The 22,895-nt window shown below is 46.6% G+C and overlaps 1 protein-coding gene across 1 annotated transcript in view; it reads left to right on the plus strand.

Moving 5' to 3' along the window:
* The window catches only part of MYOM3 (myomesin 3), a 77,651-nt gene that overhangs the window by 21,420 nt on the left and 33,336 nt on the right, over positions 1 to 22,895 (plus strand). Inside the window, exons 10-20 of the mRNA XM_074305849.1 lie at positions 5,484 to 5,645; positions 5,928 to 6,069; positions 8,390 to 8,589; positions 9,237 to 9,290; positions 11,187 to 11,314; positions 11,838 to 12,021; positions 12,184 to 12,358; positions 16,316 to 16,437; positions 17,865 to 18,052; positions 19,261 to 19,387; positions 21,129 to 21,307. Coding sequence (XP_074161950.1) covers positions 5,484 to 5,645; positions 5,928 to 6,069; positions 8,390 to 8,589; positions 9,237 to 9,290; positions 11,187 to 11,314; positions 11,838 to 12,021; positions 12,184 to 12,358; positions 16,316 to 16,437; positions 17,865 to 18,052; positions 19,261 to 19,387; positions 21,129 to 21,307 — 1,661 coding nt within the window. The remainder of the gene's footprint in view (positions 1 to 5,483; positions 5,646 to 5,927; positions 6,070 to 8,389; positions 8,590 to 9,236; positions 9,291 to 11,186; positions 11,315 to 11,837; positions 12,022 to 12,183; positions 12,359 to 16,315; positions 16,438 to 17,864; positions 18,053 to 19,260; positions 19,388 to 21,128; positions 21,308 to 22,895) is intronic.

A 22,895-nucleotide genomic window follows, 5' to 3' on the forward strand; every position in this document is an offset into this window, starting at 1 on the left:
CTTCCTTTGGAGGTTATATAATCCAACGGGAGAAAGAAAATCCCTACCTTTGGGTCTGATGGGTCAAAAGAAGGAGACTTGTCCTAAATTCATCAAATCCAATACAAATCAAGCAATAAGAGGACACAAATAAAGGAGGTGAGGGGTCATTCACAAAGTGCTTGTGGAGGCCAGATTTGAAAATGACAGCTGAGAATTACATAACTAAAGTTTGCAAAGCACTCCCTCTCCCAGGAACCCTCTCATTGAGCCCCTTCTTCCTCCCTCAAGGAACACCAACCCTTTCACTGAGCCCCCAGCCCCCTTACTAATAATTCTAGCACCCTCATTTTACAGATGAAGAATTTAAAGCTAAGAGATGTTGTTGCTTGAGCTAATGGCGCCAGAGATGGTGTCAAAGGTGGGACTCAAACTCAGGACTACCCAAAATGGGAAGAATGATGGATATGGTTCAAATGTGAGACCTTCAGAAGTTCTTTATGCTCTGAGTCTCAGTTTCCTCATCTGTAAAGGGAGGGATCAGTCGAGTTGAGCCCTTTGGGCTCTGAAGGATGGTCAGTGATCCCATGGCATTCAGTTCCACATTCTCCCCACCATACCGCTACTTTAAAGGATTCCAGTCCCAGGAATTGGGGAAAAGGTGGCCAAGTTCCCTTTAATCCTGCTCTCAGCTCTCCAGGGTGATCTTAGGTCCAGCCATTTCAGGGTCCCAGATTTAGTTTCCCCACCCAAGCAATTGAGACCAACCTCCAGCCCCGTGTGGGAGGAGATGGGAGCTGCTTCAGAGAGGGGGCTAATCATCAGCACTGACTGCCTCCCCTAGCGAGAGTTAGTCTGGGCCAAAGGAAGCAGGAGTTGCTCCTTCGCTTGGATACTCCTCTCCCCCAGCCTACACTGAAGCCCCAAGGACAAGGAGAAGTCCTTGAGCCCAGGAAGCCAGCACCTGTCTTTTAGGGGGTGGGCCATGGTCCCTAAGGAGCCCCCAGAAGCAGCTGTAAAAACAAGGCCTGGGATATTTTCAGGAACACAGAGAGCAGCCAGAACATGGGATGCTGAGCTAAGAAATGCAGACTGAGATGTACAGAAGTGAGTGCAGGGAGGTCCAGATCAGGGAATAAAAGGGGAATCTGGGCAGATTAAGAATAATATTGATCATGGAGAAAGGAAATAAGCAAAAGCTAGATTGGGTTCCTGAGCCTCCACCCTTCTCACACAGCCTCCATCTCTTTCCTATCTCTCATTGAGCCCTAACTCCCTCTCTCACTGGGATCCCTCCCCATGAAGGGCTGCATCTCTTCACTCAACTCCTATTGCTTCATTAACTCCTCATCCTCTCATTGAACCCCTTCTTCCTTCCTCAAGGAACACTGACCCTTTTACTGAGCCTCCAGCCCCCCCACTAAGTCTTCCATTCTCTTTTGCTGGGCCCGCCAATCAATCAATCAATGGGTAGCCAAAAGCAGCGATTCCTTATGTGCCAGGCATTGGCTAAACTACCATTTTACTCACTGAACTCCCATCCCATTCCCTCACTGATCCCTGTTACCCCTCCCTGAGCCCCTAATTGCTTCACTGAATCCCTCTTCCCTCACTGAACTCCTGCCTTCTCATTGTCAGCTTTAAACCCTGCCTCAAACCTTAGATGTATGGGATAGTTTACTTAATCTCTTTCAACCTCAGTTTTCTCATCTGCAAAATGGGGATAATGATAGCCTCCACCTCACAGGATTGCTATAAGGATAAAATGAGAATGTATTTGGAATGCACTATGTAAACCTTAAAGCTGTCATTATTTACAAAATGAGAAAATTGCACTCCACAATCTCTAAGGTCCCTTTCAGCTTTAAAATCTAGGATCACATTATCTCTGACTGAGCCTCCAGTCTCCTCCCTGTGGTCCTCTGACTACATTCTCACTAAGTCCTCATCTCTCTCCAATTCTCCCATTTGCTCCACGACCCCTTTACTGTGGCCCTATTTCTGTGGCCCATGTCCCACAATGATTCTTATAACTCCTCCACGACCCCTTTACTGTGGCCCTATTTCTGTGGCCCATGTCCCACAATGATTCTTATAACTCCTCCACGATCCCTTTACTGTGGCCCTATTTCTGTGGCCCATGTCCCACAATGATTCTTATAACTCCTCCACGACCTCTTTACTGTGGCCCTATTTCTGTGGCCCATGTCCCACAATGATTCTTATAACTCCTCCACGACCCCTTTACTGTGGCCCTATTTCTGTGGGCCATGTCCCACAATGATTCTTATAACTCCTCCACGACCTCTTTACTGTGGCCCTATTTCTGTGGCCCATGTCCCACAATGATTCTTATAACTCCTCCACGATCCCTTTACTGTGGCCCTATTTCTGTGGCCCATGTCCCACAATGATTCTTATAACTCCTCCACGACCCCTTTACTGTGGCCCTATTTCTGTGGGCCATGTCCCACAATGATTCTTATAGCTCCTCCACGATCCCTTTACTGTGGCCCTATTTCTGTGGCCCATGTCCCACAATGATTCTTATAACTCCTCCGCGACCCCTTTACTGTGGCCCTATTTCTGTGGCCCATGTCCCACAATGATTCTTATAACTCCTCCACGACCCCTTTACTGTGGCCCTATTTCTGTGGCCCATGTCCCACAATGATTCTTATAACTCCTCCACGACCCCTTTACTGTGGCCCTATTTCTGTGGCCCATGTCCCACAGTGATTCTTATAACTCCTCCACGACCCCTTTACTGTGGCCCTATTTCTGTGGCCCATGTCCCACAATGATTCTTATAGCTCCTCCACGACCCCTTTACTGTGGCCCTATTTCTGTGGCCCATGTCCCACAATGATTCTTATAACTCCTCCGCGACCCCTTTACTGTGGCCCTATTTCTGTGGCCCATGTCCCACAATGATTCTTATAACTCCTCCACGACCCCTTTACTGTGGCCCTATTTCTGTGGCCCATGTCCCACAATGATTCTTATAACTCCTCCACGACCCCTTTACTGTGGCCCTATTTCTGTGGCCCATGTCCCACAGTGATTCTTATAACTCCTCCACGACCCCTTTACTGTGGCCCTATTTCTGTGGCCCATGTCCCACAATGATTCTTATAGCTCCTCCACGATCCCTTTACTGTGGCCCTATTTCTGTGGCCCATGTCCCACAATGATTCTTATAACTCCTCCGCGACCCCTTTACTGTGGCCCTATTTCTGTGGCCCATGTCCCACAATGATTCTTATAACTCCTCCACGACCCCTTTACTGTGGCCCTATCTCCTCCCTGAGCCCCCACCATTGTGTCACCGTCCCTTCATTGAGTCCCCTTCCTCCTCACTGATTCTCCTGCCTATCACTGAGCTCCCACCCCCTAGGACTGGAAGCACATGAAAAATCTTTCAACACTGATGTCCTCCCTCACTTTGACAAAGCCCCAGAGAAGCCCCCAGCCCCCTCCCTCCTCGCTGCCTGCACTTTCCCCCACGGTCAGCTTCCACTACATAGTCCTCCTTTCGTGTATTTATTCAGTGCAACTCAACAAATACTTCTCTATGCGCTGAGCTCTGGATTCAAAACTGGAGGTATAGAGCCAGACAGGATAAAGATAGAGCCCTCAATGTTATTATGATCCAAGAACTGCCTGCTAGGGACACCGAAACCTGCTAATATGCCCAGTCTTCATCCACAATCTCTTCCAGACCTTCCTCATGACTTTGGGGGGAGCCTGAGCTCCCAAAGACCACCACTGGCAGGTCCTTTGTTGTCATTCAGCCATTTCTGTAACAAGTGAACAGTAATACTTAAACCTCATACTATTTGTGAGGAAAGGAAATTTGCAAACCAAAAAACACCTAAAATGTGAATGAGGATAATAGTCTCAACATCTACAAAGACTGACCCTTTGTGACGCATTTGGGGTTTTCTTGCCAAAAATAATGGAGTTGTTGACATTTTCTTCTCTATCCCATTTTATGGATGAGAAAACTGAGGCAAACAGGATGAAATGACTTGTCCAGGGTCTCATAGCTAGGAAGTATCCGAGGTCAGATTTCAACTCAGGAATAAGTCTTCTTGACTCTGAACCTGGCACTCTATCTGCTGTGCCACTAGCTGCCCTGGGCAGATACTACCTCGCCGGAAAAATCTGGGAACAAATTGGATTCATCATTCAAGGATGAACTAAGTGTAGAACAATTCTCATACTCATGCCCAGATAGAAAAAGCAAATAACCCATGGCCAGTATCAAAAGATATGATTTCAATTCATTCAGAGAAAACAGCATTCACACAACAGTGAAAAACATTTGGAAATTTGCTATTGTTCAGTTGTGTCTGACTCTTCATGACACCATTTAGGGTTTTCTTGGCAAAGAAATGTTTTGTATTTCTTCTCCAGCTTATTTTACAGATGAGGAAACTGAGGCAGACAGGGTTAAGTGAGTTGCCCAGGGTCACCTGACTAGGATGTGTCTGGACATAAATAAAGATCTTCAAATTTGGTCTCACTCACTTATTAGTTGTGTGACCCTGAGCAAGCTACTTAATCTCTGTTTGCCTCAGTTTCCTCAACTATAAAATGGGATAATAATAATACCTACCATTTAGCGTTGTGGTAAGGATCAAATGAAATATTTGCAAAATTACTCAGCACAGAGTCTGGCACATAATACATGCTATACAAATGCTTATTCCCCTTCATTTCCCACTTTTAGATGAGCAAAGTATATCACAAATACGCACACAGCAGGAGTCTAATAAGAACAAACTTCATTTCTGACTGGTCATTAAAAATTGGCATTCTCTTCTGGAGTCTCCCAGTGTGTGCCAGCATGTAGGCTTTTTTGTTTTGATCAGTAAACAGTGGCTTTCCCCTGCAGATTCCTGGTAAATTTTAGGTAAATCTTTGCCTTAATTTCCATAATGTGTACTTTGAGTTCCTGGTATTTTTGCTTCTACACTTATTTTTGGATAGGTACGAGGTTTCTCTCTTGTGCTGGACAGATACCCTCTCTCCCCTTGCTCCAACCCCAAAGGCAGGATCATCCTCCCCTTTGAAAAGAAACTCTTCCTCTTCACAACCTGCCCCTAAATCCCAGCTTGCCACACGTTACCTCCCTTCACACTCTTCCATCCAGTCAGACGGAGCTTTTTGTTGTTCCTCGCACATGTCCCACAAACTGTCCTCCATCCCGTTACTAACTACTCATCTCTGCTTTAGAATCTTTGTTTCCTTAGAAATTCAACTCAAATACTACCCTTAGTAGAACGTCTCTCTGGAACTTCCTCCCCACCCTAACCTCTTAAAATTGTCAGGTTTTAAAATGTTCTTCTATAGAAATTACATGTGCACACTACCTCCCTCATTTCAATGTAAGTTCCTCAAAGTCAGAGACTAATTTTTTGTCTTTATATGTCCAGCAGCTAGCTTGGTGATTGACAAATAAAGGGTTTTAATAAATGTTGGCCGATTGGTTGATTCAGGAAAGCTGCTCCAGGTCTCTGAGAGGCGACAGCTCCGGTACTTGGACCGCCAGGCCTCTGTGAGAGTTTCCTGCGCTTACAAAGAGGATGAAGGACTGTACACAATCCATGTGCCCTCTCCCTTTGGCTCCAAGGAACAGAGTGCTTACGTGTTTGTGAGAGGTGAGCTCTGGGGACAGTGGGAAGGAGCAATGGAGGGCCTGGCCTGAGGAGGGAGCAGGTCTGAGATGATTGTCACCAAGAACCCTAGAAAGGGTAGAAGCTGGGGGGGACTTGGATCAAACTGGGCCAGGGTCTAATCTTGTCCCAAACATCACTGGCCCCTTTCTCCTGAAGCCACAATGATCTGGACAATGGAGGGGAAGATGGAGGTGAGGGTGAAGGACGGAGAAATGATGCAAGGGCTTAGAAATGGACTCTAATCTGAAGAGCATTCTGTTTCAGATGCCCTTGCGGAGAAAGCCGGGGCTCCAGGATCCCCACTGAATGTCCAGTGTCATGATGTGAATAGAGACTGCCTGATTCTGAGCTGGGTCCCACCCAGCGACACGCGGGGCAGCCCCATCATTGGCTATACCATTGAGAGGTGGGTGCTGCAGCAAGGGACAATTACCACAAGTTAGAACCTCTCTCTCACCCAGGAAGAATTGTGTCCGAGAGGGAACCCAGGAAACGGGAGACAGAATTCCTGGTATAAGGGGACTCAGAACAGCAGAGCTGGGAAGGACCTTGGAACCCGGGATATCAGAGCCGGGAGGGCCTTTAGAACCCAGGAGGTCAGAGCTGGGAGGGCCCTTAGAACCCAGGAGGTCAGAGCTGGGAGGGCCCTTAGAACCCAGGAGGTCAGAGCTGGGAGGGGCCTTAGAACCCGGGAGGTCAGAGCTGGGAGGGCCCTTAGAACCCAGGAGGTCAGAGCTGGGAGGGCCCTTAGAACCCAGGAGGTCAGAGCTGGGAGGGCCCTTAGAACCCAGGAGGTCAGAGCTGGGAGGGCCCTTAGAACCCAAGAAGTCAGAGCTGGGAGGGGCCTTAGAACCCAGGAGGTCAGAGCTGGGAGGGGCCTTAGAACCCAGGAGGTCAGAACTGGGAGGGGCCTTAGAACCCGGGAGGTCAGAGCTGGGAGGGCCCTTAGAACCCAGGAGGTCAGAGCTGGGAGGGCCCTTAGAACCAGGAGGTCAGAGCTGGGAGGGGCCTTAGAACCCAGGAGGTCAGAGCTGGGAGGGCCCTTAGAACCCAGGATGTCAGAACTGGGAGGGGCCTTAGAACCCAGGAGGTCAGAGATGGGAGGGCCCTTAGAACCCAGGAGGTCAGAGCTGGGAGGGCCCTTAGAACTCGGAATGTCAGAGCTGGGAGGGCCCTTAGAACCCAGGATGTCAGAGCTGGGAGGGCCCTTAGAACCCAGGATGTCAGAACTGGGAGGGGCCTTAGAACCCAGGAGGTCAGAGATGGGAGGGCCCTTAGAACCCAGGAGGTCAGAGCTGGGAGGGCCCTTAGAACTCGGAATGTCAGAGCTGGGAGGGCCCTTAGAACCCAGGAGGTCAGAGCTGGGAGGGCCCTTAGAACCCAGGATGTCAGAACTGGGAGGGGCCTTAGAACCCAGGAGGTCAGAGATGGGAGGGCCCTTAGAACCCAGGAGGTCAGAGCTGGGAGGGCCCTTAGAACTCGGAATGTCAGAGCTGGGAGGGCCCTTAGAACCCAGGAGGTCAGAGCTGGGAGGGCCCTTAGAACCCAGGAGGTCAGAGCTGGGAGGGCCCTTAGAACCCAGGATGTCAGAGCTGGGAGGGCCCTTAGAACTCGGGATGTCAGAGCTGGGAGGGCCCTTAGAGCCCGGGAGGTCAGAGCTGGGAGGGCCCTTAGAACCCAGGAGGTCAGAGCTGGGAGGGCCTTTAGAACTCGGGATGTCAGAACTGGGAGGGGCCTTAGAACCCAGGATGTCAGAGCTGGGAGGGCCCTTAGAACCCAGGAGGTCAGAGCTGGGAGGGCCTTTAGAACTCGGGATGTCAGAGCTGGGAGGGCCCTTAGAACACAGGAGGTCAGAGCTGGGAGGGCCCTTAGAACCCGGGAGGTCAGAGCTGGGAGGGCCCTTAGAACCCAGGATGTCAGAGCTGGGAGGGCCCTTAGAACCCAGGAGGTCAGAGCTGGGAGGGCCTTTAGAACTCGGGATGTCAGAGCTGGGAGGGCCCTTAGAACCCGGGAGGTCAGAGCTGGGAGGGCCTTTAGAACTCGGGATGTCAGAGCTGGGAGGGCCTTAGAATACTGCGTGTGGAAAGCGAGACCTTAGAGCACATGGTAGAACAGGAAAGGAATATCAGAGTGGACTTCAGGAATCATTTTGACCCATGACACCTCATTTTATAGATGAGAAAACTAAATACTGGAAAAGGAAAATTATTTTCCTAACTCAGGTTTCTAGTTTTCTGCAAAGGCAGAATAGGATAAAGGCAGAGGATACAGTGGAGCAACTCACTTGGAGAGCCCTGGAGATCCGTGGAAGAAGGGGCTATTATAATAAGGGGAAAAGTCATAGGAGGAAACTGCTTCACTCAACCTAGTGACTGGCAATAGGGGACAAGGGCAGGAAGAAGGGGGTCTGACATAAAAAACTAAGGCAGCCAGTGCAGATTAATACATATTTTAGGACAAACAGATCAGAAATGGAGACAGGGATGTTGATGACAGGAGGGCTAAGCAAGGAGGACTTTTTTAGACGAGGCAAGATTTAATCCACAGTTTGAAAGTGAAGAAGGGCTTGGATTACTGGGGAAAGGAGAGGAAAAGGGCTTGGATTTTCAGGGAAGGATGTCCTGTCTAAATGTTCAGATATACAAAAGATGAGACCTGGTTTTTCGGGGAGGGGAGGCTCAGTGCCCATGTTGGAGAGCTAGAACTTGAGTTACCTCTGATATTAGGTGCCAGGGAGAGTCTGGGGTTTGGGAAATCTGCCACGAGGCCCCTGGAGCAACCTGCAGGTGCCCTGTTCGAGGCCTCGTTGAGGGCCAGAGCTACCGCTTCCGCGTGAGAGCCAACAACAAAGCAGGCAGCAGCCTCCCTTCCAAGGCCACGGACTTGGTCACCATGCAAGACTCCAAGGGAGCCGAGAGCAAGACAGGTAGGTACAGGGACCCAGTGGGCCAGTCACAACCTTCCCAGAGCCTCATGAGTGAAACTGGAACAGTGGATGTTGGACACTGTGGGAGAGAGGCAGAAGAGACAGTGAGCCTAACTCTGCCCTTGGAGAGTATCTACCGATGGATGGCAGACATCCTGAGAAAGCCCCTGGTTTGATGGGACATGGTCCTTGCCTCTAGGGTGCTCCTTTTCTGAAGGGGGACCCAGGGATCCCCCATTCTCCTTAGAGATGAAAGACACACATTTATGTGCATGCACTCATACACACACATCCTTGAGACAAGTAATATTTGAATAAGTGACTGATAAAGATGTATAGAGAAGAGGAGGCTGGCTGGACACATTCTGCCACAGGCACAGAACATTTCCTACCCCAAGAGCCCCTTTCCAAATCCTGAAATGTTAGAGCACACAGAGCAGGAAGGAACCTTAGAACACAGAATAACAGAGCTGGGAGGGAACCTAACCAATATCTAGCCCAACTCTTCATTTTGCAGAGGAGATCACTGAGACCCAGAAAGAGCAAGTGAAATAAAAGACCAAGAAGAAATAATGGTCTGGATTCGGTTCCAGCCCTCCATCACAAATACCCCCACACCCCTAATGCAAATCTGTTCTCTGTCCTAGTGATCCCTTTTGATCTCGGGAGGAACATCACAGTCAGCAAAACTGATACTGAAGGTAACATCAAGCCATGGCAGAGAATGTGAGATTTTAACATCATCCTTGGCAGGGGCGGGGAGTGCAGTGTGAGCCCCAGGTCATCTGCGGCAAGCATAAGGCTCAGACTCGAGCAAATGGGAATCTAACCAACTCTGTACAAACCATTGCCACCCCACTGATACTATGATGGTGATGTTAGCTATTAGTTATATAGCACTTAACCCCAGGCTTAAAAAGTTCCTGCTCACAAGAAGCATAGACATAGGGGCATAGTATTTAACTGCCGAAAGGGGCCTGAGAATCTAGAATGTTCAACTGGGAGAAATTTCAGAACAAAGAAGGTCAAAATTAGAAGGAAATATAGAGATAGAACCTTAGAGGAATATTAATGGTAAAAGGGACCATGAGACATAGAATGTTAAATTTGGAAGGATCTTTAAAATATAGAATATTGGGCTAAATAGGATTTTAGAACCCAGGATGTCAGAATTGGGAGGGCCCTTAGAACCCAGGAGGTCAGAGCTGGGAGGGCCCTTAGAACCCAGGAGGTCAGAGCTGGGAGGGCCCTTAGAGCCCAGGAGGTCGGAGCTGGGAGGGCCCTTAGAACCCAGGATGTCGGAGCTGGGAGGGCCCTTAGAACCCGGGAGGTCAGAGCTGGGAGGGCCCTTAGAGCCCAGGAGGTCGGAGCTGGGAGGGCCCTTAGAACCCAGGAGGTCAGAGCTGGGAGGGCCCTTAGAGCCCAGGAGGTCGGAGCTGGGAGGGCCCTTAGAACCCAGGAAGTCAGAGCTGGGAGGGCCCTTAGAGCCCAGGAGGTCGGAGCTGGGAGGGCCCTTAGAACCCAGGAGGTCAGAGCTGGGAGGGCCCTTAGAACCCAGGAAGTCAGAGCTGGGAGGGCCCTTAGAGCCCAGGAAGTCAGAGCTGGGAGGGCCCTTAGAGCCCAGGAGGTCGGAGCTGGGAGGGCCCTTAGAACCCAGGAAGTCAGAGCTGGGAGGGCCCTTAGAACCCAGGATGTCGGAGCTGGGAGGGCCCTTAGAACCCAGGAGGTCGGAGCTGGGAGGGCCCTTAGAACCCAGGATGTCGGAGCTGGGAGGGCCCTTAGAACCCAGGAGGTCAGAGCTGGGAGGGCCCTTAGAGCCCAGGAGGTCAGAGCTGGGAGGGCCCTTAGAACATGGGATGTCAGAGATGGGAGGGTCCTTAGAACCCAGGAGGTCAGAGCTGGGAGGGCCCTTAGAACCCAGGAGGATAGAGCTGGGAGGGCCCTTAGAACTCGGAATGTCAGAGCTGGGAGGGCCCTTAGAACTCGGGATGTCAGAGATGGGAGGGATCTTAGAACACAGGAGGTCAGAGCTGGGAGGGCCCTTAGAACCCAGGAGGTCAGAGCTGGGAGGGCCCTTAGAACTCGGGATGTCAGAGCTGGGAGGGCCCTTAGAACCCAGGAGGTCAGAGCTGGGAGGGCCCTTAGAACCCAGGATGTTAGAGCTGGGAGGGCCCTTAGAACCCAGGATGTTAGAGCTGGGAGGGCCCTTACAATACAGAATATTAGAACTAAGGGACTCTTACAGCATAGAATGTTAGATGTGAAAGGGACCTCAAACCATAGACTGTGAAAATTAGAAGGCTATCTAAAACAGAAATTGTAGACCAGAGAGAACCTTAGAACGTAGGATGTCAGAGCTGAAAGGATCATTAGAACATAAACTATTCAGATCCGAAAAAAACCAATACTCTCACTTGAAAATATGAAAATGTCCTGTCCCACAAACTATTGAATGACCTCCCTGACATCTCAACAATTAAAAAATAAAAAATGAAAGGATAGGAAATGCTCAAATGATATGTTTGGGATGGTGAGAGGAGGAGCCCCTCTTAAAGATAACCATGAACTGATGGGTGCTTTCACTGGATTCCTTGTAGATTCGGTGATCATCCCCTCACCTCCCACCAACGTTAGAGCCAGTGAGACTAGACAAGCTTATGTCCTATTGTCCTGGGATGAGCCATGTCCCCGAGGCAAAGAAGATCTGACCTACCTGTTGGAGAAGGTGAGGAGACCCGCACATTCCCTCCTTCTTGGATGGGGGATTGGGCCACACAATCTAAAGGGATAGTAGAGTCATCCTTTGAGAAGGCCTGTAGAAAACAGAAGTCTCCCCTATCCTAGGTTTCTAAAAATTAGCCTAAGACAAAATCTCACTCCGCTGGGATGGAGTGACTGAGAAATGATATTGCTGTGTCTCTATAGAACTTTGAAGTTGAAAAGCATTTTTCCTTATTGCCACCTTGGGAAGGAGACAGTGTAAATAGCATAATCTTCCTTTTAGAGAAGGAAAAACTGAGTCCTGGAGAAGCTGAGTGCCTCGCTGATAATCACATAGCCACCGTTTCAGAGCCCATGTTTCCAAGCACATCCGGGACTCTTCTCTGCATGTCTGACTGTGGGGTTAACCTCCAAAGCTCAGTAAAAATGTTTTTGGACCATCCAGCATTTTCCTATAGTTGTCACACTTCTGTGCACTATCCTATCACCTTGGAGAGTAAGGCAAGGACTGTCTGCTTGCCTTGTAGTCAGTCCTAGGCAGTGATGCTTGGGAGGCAGTGAGCTCAGAGACCCCTGTCAAGTCCCCAAGATTCGCGCTCCTGGATCTGGAAAAAGGGAAGGCCTATCGATTCAGAGTGAGAGCAGCAAACCGCTATGGCCTGAGCGATCCTTCGGAGCCCAGCGAACCAATCAGCCTTGGGAGTCAGCCAGGTGGGTATTCCTGGTGGGCAGAGGGAAGGAGGGCACATTCTGCTTCAAACAATGGAGACCACAAGCCAGCTCTGCACCTCCGTTGCCTCTGCCCCCTAGGACCCAGCCCTCTTCTCTCCTCCTACCCCTTATCCATCACATGGTTTTCTTTTGTTCTTTCAGCTACTCTTCCCCCTCCGGCTCAAGTCCAAGTTTTCAGAGACACAAAAACTTCCGTCTCCCTGAGTTGGGACCATGTGGTGGGTGACTCCGAGCTCTTGGGCTATTACATATATTCTCGGGAAGCAGGCTCTTCCGAATGGCAAACCGTTAACAACAAACCCGTCAAGGGGAACAAGTAAGTCCTCCCCATCTCCTTCCTTCCCCAAATCTATCACTTCCACATGTGGGAAGCCGGGGCATCTGGACTGGAGGAGCAGCAACTGGGGCTCCTGCCCCTCTCCCACTCTGAAGATACCTGCAGTTAGCAGATTGAATCTGGAGCTCTGAACTTGGGGGTGAAGACCAGAGACACATCCTGACTTAGATTATTGACTTGGAGCTTGTCCTCCAACCTCATTTTATGCTCATTTAAAAAAGAGAAACTGAGGTCCATTAGGGCTTGTGACAGGGCAGAAATCTGAGATAGGATTTAAGCCCATAAGAAGAAGGATTTTGGCTGATGCTTGTTAGAATGGCCCATCGTATTATTATGAAGCTCTAGTGGATGGAGTGAGGGACAATGATCTGATGAGACACTTCATAGCAATGCCATGAAGCTCTGATCTGATGGATTTAGGAGGGTTTCTCTGTCTGTGTTCCACTCTGTGTGTGTGTATGTGTTCACATCCAGTTCCCTGCGGAAGTCATTATTCCAAATTTTGCTGTGAACTGCCTGAGGTTGAGATACTGAAAAACACCAAAAGTTCTTAGTGGGGATGATCTATGGCACAGGGTCAGAAATAGCTGCTGCCTTAACTGAATTTTTTCCAATCTTCCCTATTGTCTTATTGGATTATGGAATAACAGAATCGCGTAGATGGAAGGGACCTCAGAGCTCTAGTCCAGCCCCTGCTTGCCTATGAATCCTTTTATTCTCATATTAAAACTCCTAAACAGTCAACAAAAGGAAATCTAGCTTGAACACCTTCAATGAAGAGACACTCACTAGACCCCATTCCATTTTTTGTTTGCGTGTCCCAGACCAAATAACCCCAATCCATTTGACAGATATTTTCATAAGATATTATTTTCCATTCTCTCACCAACCCGCTCACCCTCCTTTTTTCACACGCTCAAACGTGATCCAACTGGTCTTAAAATGTTGTGTCTAAAAAATGAACACAATATTCCATAGGTGATTTGGCCACAGTAAGGTACAATGGTCTTATTCTAGATAATAAGACTCTCAATGAAACTTAGGACAAAATTCCATTGTGACCATATTGAATGTTGTGTTAATTAAGCCCCCAGATTTTTTTCAAATTTTCCTCCCATCTTGTATCTATAAAGTCAAATTTTTATACTCAAGTTTAGGACCCGACATTCCTCTCTAATAAGCTTCATATTATTGAGTCCAACCTATCATTATAGCATCTTGAGATGTTTTTTAGGTCTTGAATCTAAAATGCAATGTTTTGACTGACTCTTCTAGATTTGTCTTGGAAATAAATTTAATAAACATACCCTTTATATCATCCCAAACATTAATAAAATATTAAACAGCATAGAACCAAGGACCTTGCCCTTAACAGACCATTGACAATCTCCCTTGAAGTTGATATTGACATATTAACTAATCGATTTTCAATGAATTTTTCTCTAGTCATTTCAGCCATGTCTGATTCTTTGTGACCGCATTTGGAGTTTTCTTATCAAAGAGACTGCAGTGGTTTGCCATTTCTTTCTCCAGCTCATTTTCCAGATGAGAAAACTGAGGCAAACAAGGTTAAATGCTCCCAATGGAGCTTTCTGCCATGAATCTCCATTCTTCCAGGAAGATACAAATGGGATAAGCTTTCTGAGTCTGATAATTACAGTGTGCCGGAATCTTGAGAAGGCACACAGACTCACAAACAGATTCATCATTGGTCCTGTGGACCAGAGTTCTTAAGTCTTTCAAAAGTATTTCTTTTTACAATGATGTTATTATTGTATAAATTGTTCTCCTGATCCTGCTCATTTCATACTGCATCAGTAGATTTTCCAGATTTTTCTTAAATTGTCCATTACACCATTTCTCACAACACAATAGTATTCTCTTCTAACACATACCAAAGTTTATTCAGTCATTCTCCTGATAGAAGGATACCTTCTTAATTTCCATCTCTTTTCTACCATAGGGGAAAAAATGCTTTAAATAAATATTTTTACACATTTAGATGTACATCTTTGATCTTGTATGGAGTCTAAGTCCAGTAGAATCAAAAGAATGTCCATCCCTTATCATCCTTTAATTTTTGTTCAAGTTTCCCATAAACCTTCCAAATAACCATCTACAAAAGGCATTGGTGGGCTTCCTTTTGTTTTCTTAGTATCCTAAGGATTTTGAAGTCCTGCCTGAGGCTTTCAACTTGTGTGAGAAGGACTGGACTAGATAGTCTGAGAGTCTTTTCCAGCTCTAAAACCATCCATTATTCCAGGATCATATGAACTAGATTTCTATTTTTATTCCATAGATTTTTACATTGGAAAAGGCCCTAGACCTAGAATTCAGAGATAGGAGGAGCCTTCTAACAGAGAATGTCAGAGCTGGGAGGGTCCTTAGAACAGAGGATGTCAGAGCTGGGAGGGCCCTTAGAACCCAGGAGGTCAGAGCTGGGAGGGCCCTTAGAACAGAGAATGTCAGAGCTGAGAAGGTCCTTAGAACAGAGAATGTCAGAGCTGGGAGGGCCCTTAGAACAGAGAATGTCAGAGCTGAGAAGGTCCTTAGAACAGAGAATGTCAGAGCTGGGAGGGCCCTTAGAACAGAGAATGTCAGAGCTGGGAGGGCCCTTAGAACAGAGAATGTCAGAGCTGAGAAGGTCCTTAGAACAGAGAATGTCAGAGCTGGGAGGGCCCTTAGAACAGAGAATGTCAGAGCTGGGAGGGCCCTTAGAACAGAGAATGTCAGAGCTGAGAAGGTCCTTAGAACAGAGAATGTCAGAGCTGGGAGGGCCCTTAGAACAGAGAATGTCAGAGCTGAGAAGGTCCTTAGAACAGAGAATGTCAGAGCTGGGAGGGCCCTTAGAACAGAGAATGTCAGAGCTGAGAAGGTCCTTAGAACAGAGAATGTCAGAGCTGGGAGGGCCCTTAGAACAGAGAATGTCAGAGCTGGGAGGGCCCTTAGAACACAAAATGTTAGAGCTGGGAAGATCCTTAGAAAAGAGAATGTCAGAGCTGGGAGGGCCCTTAGAACAGAGAATGTCAGAGCTGGGAGGGCCCTTAGAACAGAGAATGTCAGAGCTGAGAAGGTCCTTAGAACAGAGAATGTCAGAGCTGGGAGGGCCCTTAGAACAGAGAATGTCAGAGCTGAGAAGGTCCTTAGAACAGAGAATGTCAGAGCTGGGAGGGCCCTTAGAACACAAAATGTTAGAGCTGGGAAGATCCTTAGAAAAGAGAATGTCAGAGCTGGGAGGGCCCTTAGAACAGAGAATGTCAGAGCTGGGAGGGCCCTTAGAACAGAGAATGTCAGAGCTGGGAGGGTCCTTAGAACACAGAATGTCAAAGCTGAGAAGGATTTTAGAACACAAAACATCAGATCTCAGAGGAATCTCAGAACACATTATATCAGAAGGACCTTTAAGAGCATGACTGTGTATCATAGTAAAAAGAAAGCTGAATTTGGAGTCAGAGTTCCTGGGTTGTAATCCAATCTTTTCCACACCCAAGGTAAATTATGTAGCCTCTCTGGGACTCAGTTTTGTCATCTGTAAAATGGTCTGAATGCCTTCCTCGGTTTAAGTCTACAATCTTGTGGAGACAGAGATTTCCCTAATGCAATGCCCCTTGTTCTCTGATCATCCCCAAATGATGGTCTTCATATTGAAGGTGGGCTATGTCCTGCTTACCCCTACCATTCATATTTGGGCTATTTACCATTTTCGTGATTCCCAGAACAAACAGATCCATCATTTGTAGATCTGTAAAATCTCTAAAAATATATTCATTCTAAGGAAACGGGCTTTGCCAATCACATTCTTCCTGGGATCGGTGAGAACCTGCCCAGACTGTAGCTCTCAAATATGTTTATCAGGCCATACTGGACCCATCGACATCACCTTGAGACTCTGTACCTGGTTTTAGACCTCCTGACGGTCATGTGTTTCTCTCACAGGTTTTCAGTCCCTGGTCTAAAAACAGGAAAGGAATATGTTTTCTGCGTCCGGGCGGTCAGTGAAGCTGGAGTGGGAGAGAGCTCTGCAGAGCCCGCCCCTATCACCGTCAAACAGGCCATCGGTATGTCAGAAAGGATGAAGAGAGGTTGACCGCCTCCCCCTATCCCCAGGAATTGGAGCCAAGGGGCAGGAGAGAGAAGATTCATTCCAGAGTTGTAGGGGTAACCCTGTGAGAGAATAGAATATAGAGGGATAGAAGGAGCCTTCCCCTCTGGCAAATGGCAGGGAATAATCCTTGTGTAAGACCCTTTCTCATGGGATGAGAAACAGAATCTCTGGAGATGGGGTCCCATGATCTGACCTCTTGACTGGCTTTGGGAATGGGTTGTTCCAATTGCCCTTCTGAGATTACACGTAAGGTCTCCACTGCTCCTCACAAGACCCTGTTGGCAGAGGAAACAGCTTGATCTGTGTTACTTTAGACAAGTCATCCTCCTCCCCTGGCCTTCTATTGTGAGGTTTCTAATATTCCTATCTCTGTATCAAGGATCCTGTAGTTTAGAGGCAAGAGCTTCATACTGGGAGAAGAGACCTGGGTGTAATCCAGGTCTGTCTTTCATACTTATATGGTTTGATCTGTAACTTGCCCCTGACTCCAGATGGCTCTGGAGGAGAAGGTGAGGCTGGTGACTTTGTACAGCTCTCCCTCCCTTAAATCCAGTTCCTTGCATGTCATGGCATCCCCTCCCTGATGTCTTTGAGAATAAACAGCAACATGCTTTGAGCCAATGATTTCATGGATTTCTAAGATTCTGAGCCAGAAGGCACCTTTGAGATCATTTGGTTGAACATCTTGTGTTCCGGGAGGTAAATGAGGTCCTGGGAGTAGTCATCCCTTTCCCACCCCAATTTTTCCCATCAAGGTTTTGATCGCTTGCAGGTCCACAGAAGAAATTAATGGGAATTTGGGGGGAGTTTTGTGGAAGCCACAAATGACATGTGAAAGCCTGCAGATGACACAGAAAAAGTTTAGAAACTCAGAAATACATAAAATATATGTATCATATTGTATAATATTTTATATATTATCAACCCAACAATATATCCACCCAAGTTTTACAATAAGATACTATAAATACCCCATAAAAGAAAAAGAAAAAATTTAGACTTCTCTGATAAAAAGGGAAGACCAAAGTTTTTGATGCAGATTTCCAGAGTGTGGGAGAGCCGCGTCTCTAATCCCAGCAATACAGAAGGGGAAACGGTGGAAATAATTTGACCAAGATCACGCACCAATGAGTAAAAGGGCAAGTAGAATTCAATCACACAGCCTCCAACTCCTAAATGAGTGGATTTTCCATGACACTACACTTGGCCTGCTCCATTGCAGGACTCAGTTTCTTTATCTGTAAAATGGGGCTGAAATGAAGATAAAGTCATTTTTTGGCATTCTACAAGATTTCTCTCAGCCCCACATGATGCTGGCTAGAGAAAACAGCTGGCCTTTAATCTGTCTTTCCTCTCTCACCCTTGTCCTCTCACTCCCAGCTACACCCTCTGCTCCCTATGGATTTGCCCTCCTGGCCTGTGGGAAAAACGAGATGGTCATTGGGTGGAAGCCCCCAAAGCGCCGAGGTGGAGGCAAGATCCTGGGCTACTACCTGGACCAGCATGAGGAGTCAGAGCCCAAATGGCAGCCAGTCAACCAGCAGCCAGTGCCTACACGAGTCTATAAGGTACCCAGCCTGAAAAGCAGCCAACTAGCATTCACTAAGCACCTACTATGCGCTGGGCACTGCACTAAGTGCTGGGGATGCCCAGAAAACTAACAGTCCCTACTCTCAATGTTCTCCTAATCTAAGGGTGAGACCCACAGCCATGCAGAACTACATAGTACAGGTTAATTTAGGGATAATCTCGGGGGAAGGGCCTGTGATTAAGGACCAGCCTCCGTAAAAGGTGCGACTTTAGCTGAAGGAAACAGGAGGCAGAGCGGAGGAAGGAGAGAGTGCTGGGCATGGAAGAGAGAGGGGAAAATTTCTGAAATCAGCAGAGGGAGAAACAGTAAGGAGGCCACAGATCCCAGTTCTTGGAGGAGGGTGCCTCAAGGTGTAAGAAGCCAGGGCAGGTGGGAGGGGGCAGGGAAGGCAGGAAAGGGTCAGATTATAAAGCACTTAAATAGCCAAGCAGAGAATTTAATGTCTTATCCAGGAATTCATCCTGAGAATGACTGGAGCTTATTTAACTGGATCAGCCAACTCTCAATTGTCTATGCTAGTGTATATGTGTATCCCCTAAAACAACGTTTCTTAAACTATGGGTCATGACCCCAAATGGGATCACGTAAGGAAATATGAGGGTCATGAAATTATGGTGTAGTATCAGTAAATGTTTGATTTGGTATTTCTAATTTTATATACATATATATCTGGGATAGTGTAACAATTTCTCAGACAAAAAGGGTTGCAATGGAAAAAGATTAATTAGTCCTGTAACAGAGAAACCAAGTCTTTCAGATTGGACTCAGAGGTATGTTGTCTGAGTTGATTGCCATACATTTATCTCAATTCACTTTAACTGAAACAAAGGAAACTATCCCAAAGTGAAACATTTTGGTTCAATTCGAAAAGCATTTATCAAAGGCTACGACATATTGGGAGTCGGTGGCCCTGCCCTCAAGAAGCTTACATGTTATGGAGTAGGAAAAAAAACATGTAAATAAGTCACTACTAAATATATACTAAGCAACTCCATGGAGAATCAGGAAAGACTTCATTTATGACCCTTGAGCTGAGTCTTGAAAATATTCTCACTTTGAGAGTCTAGTTTGAACTCTCCCTAAGTCTGCCTTTCCTTTCTTCCCCACTATCCCTTATTCTCCCCCACTTCTTCAGTGTCTCAGCCCTTTCTTGCCCTCTCATTCCATGTTTTTTCTTCCCTGAAGATCACTGACCTCCAGGAGGGACATTTCTATGAGTTCCGTGCTCGAGCGAGCAACTGGGCCGGGGTGGGTGAGCTCTCCGAGCCCAGCGACCTGTTTGAGTGTAAGGAATGGACTATGGCCCAGCCAGGTAAGGCTCTGCCTCTGCCCCATCTCTCTGGGCCAGAGAAAAAGCAGACCAGCAGGTCCCATAGCCACTCTCTCTTCCCTGTCTCCTTTAACCAAACGACTCCTGTCCATAGTTCTGAATCCATTAACTCAACTCCAGTTTAACAAACATTCTTCATATAACTAATGGTAGTTATACAAAGAAAAATCATTTCTGCCTTCAAGGAGGTTACAGTCTACTGAAAGTCAGGTTGTAGGTTCAACCCATAGATGAATCACTGAGTTTCACAGCAAGAAAATAAAGGAATTAAATAAAATTATTCCTAATTAATGGGTTGACCCATTAGCCCAGTCACAACTTGGGTCTCGTCCATTGTTTGAGAGCCCAAAACTAGGCTTCAAACTGAGGCCTAGCCCAGGTGCCAAATGAACACTATAGATTAAAATATGAATTCTGCCTTAGTGATAATGTCATTTTTATAAAATGTATAAAATTTTTATTTATAAAAAATAAGCCATAACTTGTAGAGTTTATAGATTTTAAGCCAAAAAATAATTAAAAATACTTTTTATAAATTTTTTTTTATTTTTTATTAAATTAAAAAAATTTTATTTATAAAAAAATTTAAAAATAAGCCCTAACTTGTAGAATTTGTAGATTTTTGAGCCATAAATACTCACACTAACAATCAACTTCTCAGCATAATTGATGAGGCTCAATTCAGGCTCTAGACTGAGTCCTTAGCAGGTCACAGATTGAACTCTAGTCATAGCCTAAGTCTGTGTTCTAGTCCTTGCCCCAGAGTCCTAACCTGGCTACAACTGAGCCCCACCCAAGCAGCAGGATGACCCTAAACTAGGACAGCCTCTGAAATGCACACATTGTAAAAGAATCCTAATAACTATCTAAGTACATCTTTGTTCCCTCAATGGGCCATGTTCAGAGTTTTATGAAGCTGTCAGGCTTAACCTATGCCGGCTGCCTTTCTCCAAACAAAGCTACGTGGCTCCGCCGTGTCATTGTCCAACCAACCAGAGTCACTGGGACACCTCAGCTTGTCCCTGAGGTGTTCGCTCTTACTGTTGCCCCTTGTCTCTTGCTCAATGTTAGCCCAAGAGGGAAGGAGCACAGCTGGGCAGCTGCTGTGGCCAAGAACCCTAAAAAGGGCACCCTGAGGCTGCCCTCAAGCACATTGAAGCAGGAAGGAGCAGAGTGTTTGTCAGTTAGACCCCTCCATCTTCTGAGGGAACTAGCCCTCACCCTAGAAGCCCTCACATCATACAGAGAGGTCCTGCAGGAGAGAAGAGGGACATATAGGAGGGGAGGTTTGTCAATCAGTTAATGTGCCTCTCTGGCAGTGGATAACTAGCCTGGGATTGTCAGATGAGGGATCAGGAAAATCCAGCCTCAGAAAATCCTAACTCTGTGATTGTGGGTAAATCACTTAATTTCTGTCTGCCTCAGTTTTGGAAATAATAATAATCCCTACCTCACAGGAATGTTGTGAGAATTAAATGAAATCATTTGTGTAAAATGTTCTATAAATACTGCTGCTATTACCAATATTCCTGCTATACTACTAGTAATTTACTACTGGTAGTAATTGCTTACTACTAGTAGTAATAGTCTACTACCAGTCTACCACTACTATTACCCTATACTATTACTAGTACTACTACCACCACCACCATCATAATCCCAGGTGAGTTATCTGACTGATTGACAAACCTCCCCTCTTCTGTGTCCCTCTCCTCTCCTGCAGGACCCCCGTATGATGTGAGGGCTTCGGAGGTGAGAGCTAGTTCCCTAATGCTACACTGGGAGCCCCCCTTGTACAAAGGAGCAGGGCCCGTCACTGGCTACCGTGTGAGTGTCCAAGAAGAAGGCTCTGAGAAATGGAAGCCACTTGTTCCTGATCCCGTTTCAGGCACCCACCTAAGAGTAAGTACTTATCCCTTGCTCAGAGCATTCATGATTCCATATTTTCTCCAGCATCTCATTAGTAAAGTGGGAAAACGACCATCTTCCTGAACAAAGGAATAACCTTTATCCATTTGACGAGATTACATGTTGGGCAACTTTGGTCAGAGTGCACTCTGGCTCTACGGTGAGTTCCCCTGTCTCACAAAGATTCTCATCAAATGGATTGAGTTGTTCCCCTGATAAATCTTCTACTTTCTTACTTCCCACCCTTACTCTACACTAAAGGAAACCCAGAGTCAATATGCAGGGTCAAGGTGCAGAAGAGAACTCAAAATTCCTGACTCTCAGGTAGAGAAGCCAGTGACTCTCCAAGGGGAATAGCAGCCCCTAACCTGGGGCAGGGGAGAGGGATCCATTGCTAATGAGAATCCCTGTAATCAAAACAACCTAGCAGGAGACAATTGTCTCTTTGATACTTTTCTGTGGCCAGCTTGCAGGTCCAGTCTGCCCCCAGTGTCAGATTACATTCCCAGAGATCAGCTGTTGGAACTCAGAACAGACCAAGTCATTTTAAAATAAACATCAGTAAGAAAGAATTAGGAAGATAAAGCTCTTTCCTGCCATCTGTTTTCTGCCATCCAGGAATCATAGGAAGGATTTCATAGCCAACCAGAAGCCAAAAAGTTTCTTAGTGATTATCCCTTCCTTCACTGGATTCTCTATGCAGGAAGGCCTTCAATCCGCAAAGATAACCGATAACTGCCAGACTCAAGAGTCAAGTAGCTGGGTTTTATTCTGTACATTAACACCATGAGGCAGCATCTAAGACCAGAAATTGAGAACCAGAAATTCCGAAACCGAATCCTAACTCTTCAATTAGGACTGTATGTCCTTGAATAATTTCATATTTCTGGACCTCAGATTTTTCCATCTGAAAAATGGGGAAGAATTAGGATTATGATTGTGAAGTCCTAAGAGATGCTGATTTTTTTTCTTCTTTTTTCTTTCTTTTCTGACATCCTATGTTGTAAGGCCCCTCCTGGCTCTAACATCCTCTGTCGTAAGGGACCTCCTACTTCTAACACTCTCTATCCTAAGGCTCCTCCTATTTTTTATAATTCTGTGTTCTAATTTCCTTCCCTTTCTATGTTCGAGGTCCTTTCCAGCTCTAACATCTTCTGTTCTAATGTCCCTTTCAGTTCTGACATCATGTGTTCTCAGATCATTCTCAGCATCAATATTCTAAAGTCCCTCCATATCTAACATATTATAGGCATTCTGATGTCCTTTCTGATTTGACATTCTGTGTTCTAAGGTCCTCTCCAGTTCCAGCATTCTATATTCTAATGTCCCTTCCAATTCTGGCATTTTGTCCTTTCAGTCCTGTCCATCTACATAAGTCTACGATAAATTGTTAGTCTTCTGTACCTAAATTTGAGACAGCTAATAGCCATTGTGGAGAACAAGGAAGCGGAATTGGGTCCTTTCATTCCTATTTCCCTTGGCTACATGTCCCTTGGCCATAATACGATGGAATAATTGCAGCAGTTCAGCCCATGGGACATTTAGTTCCACTCACCTCATTAACATGATAGCCATTTAATTC

Source organism: Sminthopsis crassicaudata, chromosome 3 (genome assembly GCF_048593235.1).
Source record: "Sminthopsis crassicaudata isolate SCR6 chromosome 3, ASM4859323v1, whole genome shotgun sequence".
In the NCBI taxonomy this organism is placed as follows: domain Eukaryota; kingdom Metazoa; phylum Chordata; class Mammalia; order Dasyuromorphia; family Dasyuridae; genus Sminthopsis; species Sminthopsis crassicaudata.